Source organism: Dioscorea cayenensis, unplaced genomic scaffold (genome assembly GCF_009730915.1).
Source record: "Dioscorea cayenensis subsp. rotundata cultivar TDr96_F1 unplaced genomic scaffold, TDr96_F1_v2_PseudoChromosome.rev07_lg8_w22 25.fasta BLBR01002030.1, whole genome shotgun sequence".
NCBI lineage: Eukaryota > Viridiplantae > Streptophyta > Magnoliopsida > Dioscoreales > Dioscoreaceae > Dioscorea > Dioscorea cayenensis.
The window spans coordinates 68,097-79,212 of NW_024088421.1; the positions used below are offsets into that span (position 1 = coordinate 68,097).

The window sequence follows — 11,116 nt, forward strand, 5'->3', positions numbered from 1 at the left end:
GTATTAATTTTTTTTAGTTATAAAATATTTAATTATAATTAAATATATAATTAAAATTTTCACTGTATGATTTAATTATTATAACTAATTGTTAATTAATTATTTTTCTTTATTTATAAACATTTTAAATATAAATATTAATTTTAATTATTTAAATTAAATATTTAAATAAAATATCTTAATTTAATAATTATTGAAATGGGGGAGAAAATGGGAATTTCACATGAAAAGAATGGCCATTACCCTCTAGGGGTAATAAATCTCTTCTATCATACAAACCTTGGAATGGAAAGAAATGACTTCTCCCAATGAGGATATGCTTAGAACTCATTTAAACAGATCTAAACAAAGCTGTCCTCAGTGTAGTGTTTCTCCAAAGAACTCAATTAATGAGATTTGCATAGGCATATATTTGCACATTCACTGGTGCCCATGTTCACCCAAATATGAAATTCCAGAGATTTTGTTGGGCTAAGCATGTCTGTGCTCAATGCCTGTGCTTGCCTGTGCTTATTACTCAAATTTTTGAGAATTACACAGGTTGAACACAATTGCGTATTCATGAACAGTAATCATGTGCAAGACCTATTGGAAATTTGAAGCCACATACACAACATCATTGTGATTGTGGCCTACCATTTCTTTGACTATATATTAAAGTCATGACAATAAATTGACGTGAACATAGCTATCAATCTTTAGTCTTTTCATGCACTCACGCTTGGTCACTTGATGGAAGTCTAACATGATGATCAAATGCATTAGTCTCTCACCTCTGGTGACTGCACCCCCACTCTTATTCATTTTTAATTTGTCATTTTTTTTTCTTTTTAGATTGGTTCCAGTTACTCTTTTGTTTGTTGTACCTTTTTTTTTTCAATAAATTGGTGATTTATTATTATTTTTTAAAAAAATGTGTTAGTCTCACACTATTATTATTATTATTATTATTATTATTATTATTATTATTCAATAATTAGTATTTTTGCAAACTATAGGTTAAATATCTGGTCTTGGAATTGAAGAATGTGAATGATTCAGGAGTGTTACCTTATCCAACCTTTGAAAGAATTATTTTATTATATATTCATTTATAATATGTAGATTAAATAATGTAGGTGACATATCCAATTAAATAATTTTGTAATTATTATATGATATTTTTTATTTTTTACCAAAAAAAGAAAGAAATTTGTTCAGATTTGTTCAAACAAAATGTCTAAGGTTTTAGATTTGTACCACAATTATATTTATAAAAAAACAACTATATATTTTTTAGTAATCAACAATGATTTAAAAATCAGATCGGACTAGTCGGTTCAACCTGTTGGACCGGACCGGCTAATTTATTAATTTAAATTATTTAATTTGTTTATTTATTTTATAATTAAAAACTTAAATAAAGTTAATAAACTCATTAACTCAGTCTAAATTTCAAAAAAGGCAAAAAATAAAAAATAAAAAAAAAAAGCAAGATGCATAAAGATATTAATATATTATAATTTATTATCATTAATTTATTATATTAACTTATAATTTTACACTAATCAATAATTAAATCATTAAAGTTAAAGTGTTAAAGTGTTAAACTAAACATTTCAACGGTTTGGTTTTTATTTTTTTAATTATTATTGTTGTTGTATACTTGTATATTAGAGGGACTACATAAGAGATGTATTCACAAATAAGGGACTTCTTTATTGCATAACTTAGGATGGGTGGATACAAGGGAAGGGATGAGATGTGTGTTCGGGATATCGATATGGATATGAGATAGGGGATATCCTCCCTTACAACCCAAGGGTGCCTTATATAGGCTCCAAGTCCTAACTATTTGTGACAAGACTCAAACCAAACTTAACTATAGCTTACAAGACACATACCTAATTGTCATGTAGCTAACATGACACTTACCAAACCCATTAAGTACAAGCATGCTCTTCAACAGTAAGACTACTGTTGCTACAGTTACAAACCTATTTTACACACTAAAAAAAACAAACACCGACTCCTTTACATAATAAAAACAAACAATACTGCTTCAGTCTACCAAAAGATGAGCAATAGTTATGTCTTCATGTGAAGGGAATGAAGAATCTTCTGAGTCGTTTGGTAAATGACCATTAGGAACACCCAAAGGAAGTTCGTTGTCTTGATCCTCAATTATTGGAAGATAGCTTGAAGAATAGTCTCCCATGTGTTGAAGTGAGATAGTTGCATTTATGTCCTTGAAGTGTTGAACTGTTGCAGGTTTATTATATTTGAGATTTGCAAATGGAATGTCTATAGGAAGTCCCTCTTTTCTCGAATAAACTTTCATAGTGGAATCTTCCATTGCCAAGGGATGATAATAAGATTGTCTGATACTGATGAAGGTGAATGCTCGCCATAAAGAAAGTTGTTCAGATGATCGGAGTAGGGAATGACCGCATTTCTTCCGTGAATACGCTGCTTGGAATATGTAGTTGATATGGAACATATCTATGAATAATTCCACAGATGATTTGATGTCTTGCATTTTTCCAAGTATCCTTCTTCATAGCCTGGTGGAATTGACTTGATTGAGAGATTGAGGACTGCAGGCAGCTTTTTAGCTTCTTGAATATTTTTGTGAATGCAGATATGAAAGTTTCCAAGCTTTCCAGAAGAACTTGATTTGTTTTTGGCCTTGTAAGTATCGATCGACGATCATGCCATATTGTAGTAGCCTTTTCAATACTGAATGATATCCCTTTTATGTCTTGGTCAATCCAGGAAGATAGGTCAAAAGATGCTTTGACAAAGAAGAAGCCTTTTTCACATTGACAGTCTTGATGGCGATGTGCTGAATCTTGGTAAAGATCAACGGAGAGTGCCATACCATGAGGATGTACATTATCTTTGGCCATTTCTAAGAAGTACTTGAGTCCGGACAAAATCTTCATAGGTCGTTTTTGAGAACTTTCTAGAGAATTACTTGTTGTACATCTTGGATAATCGGACTGAATCTTTCAAGAGTTTCTTCTTTTTGTTTTTGATTTTGAATCATATGCTGAGATATTTCTTTGTAGTCTTCAGTTACCTTTTGAAGCTTTTTGTTGAGTTTTTCAATTTCTTTTTTCTTAACCTCAATTTCAGTTTCTAGTAATTTTATTGTTCGGTCTTGGGCAATAAAGTGTTCTACGGCTGGTGGAGAATAAACTTTTGTTTGGGGTTGATGTGATGTAGAGTTGTGTGGGATAATGTGGCTTGGCTTTGCATTTTGGTCTTGGAAATACTGACTAAGGTTCTTCATGGATTGGAGATATTGAGTATTGTTTCTATTGTTCCAAAGATTGTCAAGAAGAGTTTGTTGTTCATGGTCCAAGATATTGGTAGTACGGAATTTATGTTTTTGTGGGATAGTTGAGAATTGAAGGGTAGGAAAAGGGTTTCCTTGTGTCGAAGGAACTTTAGACATCTGCAAAACAGAATCCTGTTAGTTTTATAAATTTTTATATTTTATATTTTGTATTTTTGGATGATGGTGATCCAGACTCCCACCATAGCAAGAACGCGAATGGACCTGCTGGTTTTTGCAGCCACAGTCTTACTATGCGGATGGACAAGTCTTTCGTGTTCAATTAAGTTTATTTTCTTGTATGATCCTACTTAATTGATCTGCTATAATATTATCTTTTCCTTTAATGTGTTCAATAATAACATGGAATCTATTTCCGACTATATAATCTATGAATGTTAACCATCGGTTTGTAGATAATTTATTTTCTGACTTTTTATGATAAAAAGATACAATAGCTTGACAGTCAGTTCTTAATAGAAATTCTTTACTTTGTATAACAAATAATTTAAATTTTTCTATAGCTTTAATACATGCTAAGATTTCTGCATCTGTACTTGTTACTTTAGTATTGTAAGTTCCACTATCATATCTGCTTATTTTTTCTTCATTTTTTGTTGATTCTTTTTTTGGTCTAAATTTTAAAACAGCTCCCCAACCACCTATACGACCATCTGATTCAATTATTAAGTATGAATTTAATGGTGGTAATTCTAAAGGTTTTATGTTGCTTACAATTTGTTTGATTTTTTGAACAAGTTTAATGTCTTCAGTGTTAAATTTCCTTTCACCATTTTGTTTTGTTTTATTATATAATGGTCCAGCCAATTTACTTAAATTTGGTATGAAGTTTCTTGCATAGTTTAATTTTCCTAAGAATGATTGGATTTGTTTTAATCCTTCCAATTTATCTGGCATTTCTAAAATACTGCTTGCTATATGTTTCTGTAATTCTATTTCTCCTTTTCCAATAATTACTCCTAGAAATTCTATTTTTCTGCACCCAATTTTCATCTTCTTTTCAGATAATACTAGACCATGTTGTTTGTATTTATGAAAAAATATTTTTAAATGATTAATATGCTCCTTTATATTATTGCTAAATACTAAGATATCATCAATATAAGTGACAATAAATGAATCGTTTCTGAATATATTATCCATTTTTCTTTGAAAGATTTGAGGAGCATTTTTTAATCCAAATGGCATAACTTTCCATTCATAATGCCCATTATGTGTTACAAATGCTGTCCATTTTCTACTTTCTGGTTCTAATTTAACTTGCCAAAAGCCACTTTCACTTAAAATATTTCTATGCGTATTTTGGTTTGTGGGGTCAAATTGGATAGATTGATTTGTTGACTTGGGTCAAGCATAAGGTTTTTGGTTTGTGAAATATTATTTAAAAAAAAACATCTTTCGTTGGTTTTGATCTTTGTTTAAAATATATATATTTTTTTTTTAAAAAAAAAAGGTTTGGTTTGTCGGGGAGAATAGGTTTGTAGGGTAAAATAGGTTGGATTGATTTGTTGACTTGACTCAAAAAATAAAGATGGCAATAAGTGTATATTAAATTAATAAATTAAAGCCATGAGTGACACTTAAAATTTTGATATATATATATATATATATCATCATTAAGCTACGAATAGACTTATTATGATCTTTTTATTTTTGTAACTGATATAAATTTATAAATATGTTATAAAATTAAGCCTGTTATGTTTAATGCCGTCACAATAATAAATAAATTTATATACTTAATGATGCCATTGTCTGATTTAATTCTAAATTAATTGGGTCAAATATATACAATTACACAAAAATTTTTACTCAAAAAATTCTAAATAAATAAATGAATTTAAATACTATCGAAATAAATAGTTTTCTTTTTTTGACTAAATTTCATTGCAGGATATATTTGTAGGATAAATAAATGATATATTTGACTAAATTTTTTTTGAGCATTCTAAACCTTCAGTCGCCCCTAAATTCGCTTGAACAGGTTTGGTCCACTTGGATTCCCTCCTTAGACTTGCGACTGCGTACTTCCTGGGATCTTCTTACCAGAGCTATCTTTTAGAATATCTGGCTAGACAGAAACAATTGAATCTTTAATTTCACTTTTAATTGTACTGCTTCTATATTTTTCAAAATTTCTCATTTATTTCTTGACTGGTGCTCAGCAGCTAAAGATTCGACCCAATAAGTCTCCAGTGACTCCATTCAGTCTGTCAAGCGCTCCCTCGATTTTTTGAGCTCAAGATCAGCGGACCTCGCTCAGTTGCTCAACGTGCCCCCAACCCCACGAGTGATCTCTCTTGGCCTATTTGAGCTGACCTTTGTAGCCTCTTTGGTGGATTTCATCATCTCAATCCTCGGTCAGGGATCCTTCTTTTGTGTTTTTCTAGTTGGTTCCTTTCTTCTTTCTTCTGTTGTGGGCTGTCACACCGCTGGTGTAGCGTCCTCTTTCTCTGACATTTTTTGTTTTCCTGCTTTATGTTTTCTGGTTTTATTTGTTTGTTCTGTTCTGATTGTTTGTTGTTTGTGTTTCTGTTCTTTTTTAATAAAGTTGTGGTTTATCCACTTTTATAAAAAAAAAAAAATTTGTAGAGCAAAGTAAAGCAAAGGGAAATAAAAAATGAGGGGCCATTTTCAATAGAATATGACCAGTTATCAGTATTGGTAAAATCATTCTAATTGAACTAGTGTTTTGAAAAAATCCTTCCAATCTAATTAGGGTTTTCAATTACTGTTAATAGAGTGAGACAATGTGATTGTCTAAAAAAACAAAAGGCAAGATGTGACAATCAAGACTCGGTAGTCATAGTTGTCTTTCGACTCTTTCCTAGCAATCAGTGTGATTGAATTCTAACAATAATTAATGCTTATCTTTAAAATGATATTAATTATTATGTGAATTATCTTCCATTCTGTGATGCTATAAAAAGGTACTCAAGGCCCTCCTGACAAAATCACAAGAACATGTCTAGAGGCTTTCTAGGAATAATATATAGTTTCAACATGAAATCATCGCTTCCCTCAAAGTTCACCACCTTCCCAACATTGATGATGGCGGTGCTTTCACTGTTGGTATTGCTCTTCTCCAATCTCTGTTTCCCTGTTTTCAACATGGCTACAGCTTCAAATATTGAAGCCCAAGGGAAAGCTCTTCTTCAATGGAAGGCGGAGCTTGAAACACAAGAACTTCTTAACACCTAGACGTCAAAGACCAGTCCGTGCAACTGGACTGGAATCACTTGCAGATATAATGGCCATCACATGGCAACCATCACCAAGGTCCAACTAGGAGAGTTGGGACTAGAAGGGAAGCTGGAGACTCTCAACTTCTCAGCTCTGCCATCACTCAAAGTGCTCGACCTCAGTGACAATCATATACATGGATCCATTCCTGCAGCCATTTCAGTTCTCTCCAAGCTCACCATCCTTGGTCTCTCTGCCAACAATCTGACAGGTACCATCCCTGCAGCCATTTCAGCTCTCTCCAAGCTCACCATCCTTCATCTCTCCATCAACAATCTCACAGGCATCATCCCTTCAGAGCTTGGTAATTTAACAAGACTCAACATCCTATTGCTAGCTGAGAATCAGATAAGTGGCTCCATACCTCCCTTTTTTTGGAAAGCTTTTGAACCTGAAATGGTTAGCCATCTCCTTAAATTTCTTATCTGGTTCCATCCCTCTAGAGGTTGGAAATTTGACCACACTTAATTTTCTATACCTATGGAGAAATAACCTCACTGGCTCTATTCCTGATCCGATTGAGAATCTAGTGAATTTGAGAAAGATTGATATTTCTGACAACCATATAAGTGGTCCCACACCCGCATAGTATTGGCAACTTGACCAAGCTTGAAACCTTTCACCTATTCAAAAATAGCATAAATGACTCCATTCCTTGTGAGATTGGGAATCTAGTGAACTTGAGAGATTTTGCTATATATGACAACCAAGTAAGTGGTCCAATCCCACATAGTATTGGAAACCTGTCCAAGCTTCAAATTTTTTCCCTATACAAAAATAGAATAAATGGCTCCATTCCTCAGTGAGATCGGGAACCTAGTGAACTTGATAGTCTTTGATATATCTGAAAATTCAATTTACTAGTCCCATTCCACATAGCATTGGAAACCTGACCAAGCTTGAGACTTTTCACCTGCATAAAAATACCATAAGTGGTTGCATTCCCTTTGAGATTGGAAATCTAGTAAACTTGATAGAGTTTTTTTTATCTAACAACCAAATAAGTGGTCGCATCCCACATAGCATTGGAAACTTAACCAAGCTTGAAACTTTTTACCTTTATAACAATAGCATAAATGGCTCCATTCCTTGTGAGATTGGGAATCTAGTAAACTTGATAGTCTTTGATATATCTGAAAACCAATTTACTTTGGTCCCATCCCACATAGCATTGGAAACATGACCAAGCTTGAAACTTTTCACCTATCTGATAATAGCATTAATGGCTCCATTCCTTGTGAGATTGGGAATCTAGTAAAATTGATAATGTTTTCATTATCTGACAACCAAATAACTGGTCACATCCCACATAGCATCGGAAGCCTGACCAAGCTTGAAACTTTTTACCTGTATAACAATCATGTCTATGGCTTAGTACCAATCGAAATGGTGAACCTTACAAATCTAACTCATCTTGACCTATCCAACAACCACCTCTTTGGTAATCTCCCACCAAATCTGCCCAAAGGAGGTTTGCTTCAAAGTCTTATTTTGGCAGAAAATAATTTCCAAGGTCCCATTCCAGTGAGTTTGAAAAATTCAACAATGCTATTCAGGGTGCGTCTTGATAGGAACCAATTCACTGGAGATATCTCTCAAAGCTTTGGTGTTCATCCGCATTTGGTTTATATTGATCTAAGCTTTAACAGATTGTCTGGCACTTTGTCACCGTCTTGGGGAGAATGCCTTAACTTGACAAGCTTTAAAATATCAGGCAATAAAATTAGCGGACAAATACCACACGAAATCATTGAATTGCCGAAGTTGCACCTGCTTGACATCTCTTCTAATAATTTTGTGGGAAATATCCCAAGGGATTTTGGTAAATTATCTTACATATTTCAGTTGAACATGAGCAACAATCATCTCACAGGAACCATACCACCAGAATTTGGGGGTCTATCTTTATTAGAAGTTCTAGATATGTCAAGCAACAATCTGAGAGGAGAAATTCCAATACAGTTGGAGAACTGCATTAAATTGAACTCACTCAAGTTGAGCGGTAATCAACTAAGTGGAGCGATCCCTTTTCAACTTGGTAATTTGAACTTGCATGATGTTCTAGACTTGAGCCACAATTTATTCATAGGAGAAATGCCACAACAATTAAGCAAGTTAATGGAGTTGCGAGAGTTGAATTTATCACACAATAAATTGGTTGGTCCAATTCCATCTTCTTTTCAATCAATGACAGGGTTAATGTCATTGGATTTATCTTATAATTATTTGGAAGGTCCTGTTCCAGGGAGCCATTTCTTTCAAGAAGCTCCCCTTGAGTGGTTTATCCACAATAAAGGTTTATGTGGCCAAGTTCATGGTTTACCTCCGTGTCATCAATCTTGGTCAACAAGTAAAGGTGATGAAGAGAAACAACATATAAATCATTATCTTAATTGTTCCTTTGATATGTGGCATTTTACTTATCTTATTTTTGATAATTGGAATATATGCATTGCTTTATTGTAAGAAAAAAAAGATCCACTGTGAATGACACAAGTGAAGAATTTGATGGACATTTCTTCTCCATTTGGAGAGTTAGTCATGGCAAGGAAGCATATAAAGAGATCATTAGAGCAACAGAAAATTTTGATGAAAAGTATCAGATTGGTACCGGAGCTTGTAGTATAGTCTATAAAGCCACACTATCATCAGGAGTGACACTTGCTATTAAGAAAATTCAAGAAGAAGAAGAAGTCCAAATGAATAAGGAAGCTTTCCGAAATGAAATACAAGCATTAACTGAAATTCGGCATCGCAATATTGTGAGGTTTTATGGTTTCTGCTCTACAAATAAATTCAACTTTATGGCATATGAGTATATGGAGAGAGGAAGCCTGGGCACTAATCTAAGATCTGAACAGGGAGCAATGGAGTTAGATTGGTTCAAGAGAGTTAGCATTGTACGAGACATTACCCAAGCTTTATCTTACTTGCATCATGATTGTAATCCATCTATTGTTCATCGAGATATAACGAGCAACAACATTCTTTTGGATGAAGAGTGCAAGGCTTGTGTTGCAGACTTTGGTATTTCTCGATTGCTAAAACCTAATTCTTCACATTGGAGTTTGCTTGCAGGCACATATGGGTATATGGCACCAGGTATGTATGCATCTTTGAATCAATGTTATTCTTTTTTCTATTCAAACTCTCTCATAATTAGACCAATTGATTATCCAAGTGACTTACTAGATTTATTAACCTTGTACATGAACAAATGATGGAGTGAACTAAACTAGTACTGTTTTTACTTTTTTTTGTATTTGCAGAGCTTACCTATGTAATGAAAGTGACTGAAAAATGTGACATATATAGTTTCCGAATTGTAGCACTTGATGTGATACATGGAACGCATCCTGGGGATCTTCTAAGCAACTTATCATTGAGTATACTAGTGAAAGATATGCTAGATTCATGTATTCCCCTTCATAATACCGATCAAGTGACCACAAACCAAGTGCTTTTGGTGATTTTGATAGCAATGCAGTGCATCAACACCGTTCCACAAGCTCGTCCTACAATGCAAGAAGTATCTCAAAGGTTGTCTTCTCCAAAGTCTTTGCCAGCATTTGACAACCATTCTTATCAGGCACTTACACTAAATCACCTCATAAACATTGTGTAAGTGCATATTGATGATCAAGCGCATGAATAATGGGAACTTAGGTATGATTAATCTCATTCCATTAAGTTTCTTTAATTAGATGCACATTCTTGCTTAATATTCAATATGACTAGCACTATGCATTTATATTTCTTGTTTGATTGACATTTTAGTATTGTTGCAAATAATTCAGTATCTGGTTGAACTTTAGCCACACTTATCACTAAAAGAAAAAAAATTGCTTATATTTTAATCAACCTTTTGCATTCATCATGAGAGAAAATTTTCTCATGAAAATCACATCAGTCAAAATAAATCTTAGCTTGAATAACAGTATATAGACCTACTTTCCAAATATAAATTTGCTTGTCTAAGTGTATAATAAGATGAGAACTAATATTATATATTGTTGGTTTAATGCAGCTTATATTACTAAGCTTCCCAAACATGGATGTTGAATCTCTGTGCTTCACCTTTACCAATAAAAAGGCACAATCCTAGTTACTCAAGGGAGGGTGATTCGACCTTGAGTCTTAAAAGCAGTTCACTTTTGTGTCTGTTTGTCTTGATCCTCCTTATTTTTGTTAGTTTGTGATGTTGTAATGAACTCTCCTTTTTATCTCCATTATCTAGTTCTACTGTAATTAACTCCCTTTTTATTTTAATAAAGCGGTTGTTCAATTTTAAAGAAAACATACCTGTGAATTTTTTTTTTGTTTTGTTTTTGTTTTTTTTTTTTCTCATGTTGGTAGGGTTGTAAACTAGTAAACAAGTCAAGCTTGATCCTACTAGGTCCAATTCAAGATCAACTTGAAATATTGTGATGAGTTTAAGCTTTATAGAGCCAAATATGAGAAGCTCATGCGTAGCTTGATTGATTGATAATCCTAGCTAGATATGTAGTTGACATTCCACATTTCTATTAATTC

The 11,116-nt window shown here is 33.2% G+C and overlaps 2 protein-coding genes across 2 annotated transcripts; both read left to right on the forward strand.

Annotated features, from left to right (window-relative positions):
* The first annotated feature begins 7,742 nt into the window (after positions 1–7,742).
* Positions 7,743–10,862, forward strand: LOC120257344 (MDIS1-interacting receptor like kinase 2-like). Its single transcript, XM_039264829.1, has 3 exons — positions 7,743–9,685; positions 9,853–10,249; positions 10,611–10,862. Exon 1 carries the CDS (start codon positions 7,763–7,765, stop codon positions 9,047–9,049), a length of 1,287 nt encoding a protein of 428 aa, XP_039120763.1. The 5' UTR covers positions 7,743–7,762; the 3' UTR covers positions 9,050–9,685; positions 9,853–10,249; positions 10,611–10,862.
* LOC120257347 (MDIS1-interacting receptor like kinase 2-like) lies at positions 9,283–10,208 on the forward strand. The gene is made up of 2 exons (XM_039264831.1): positions 9,283–9,685; positions 9,853–10,208. Exons 1-2 carry the CDS (start codon positions 9,283–9,285, stop codon positions 10,206–10,208), a joined length of 759 nt encoding a protein of 252 aa, XP_039120765.1.
* Positions 10,863–11,116: the final 254 nt, after the last annotated feature.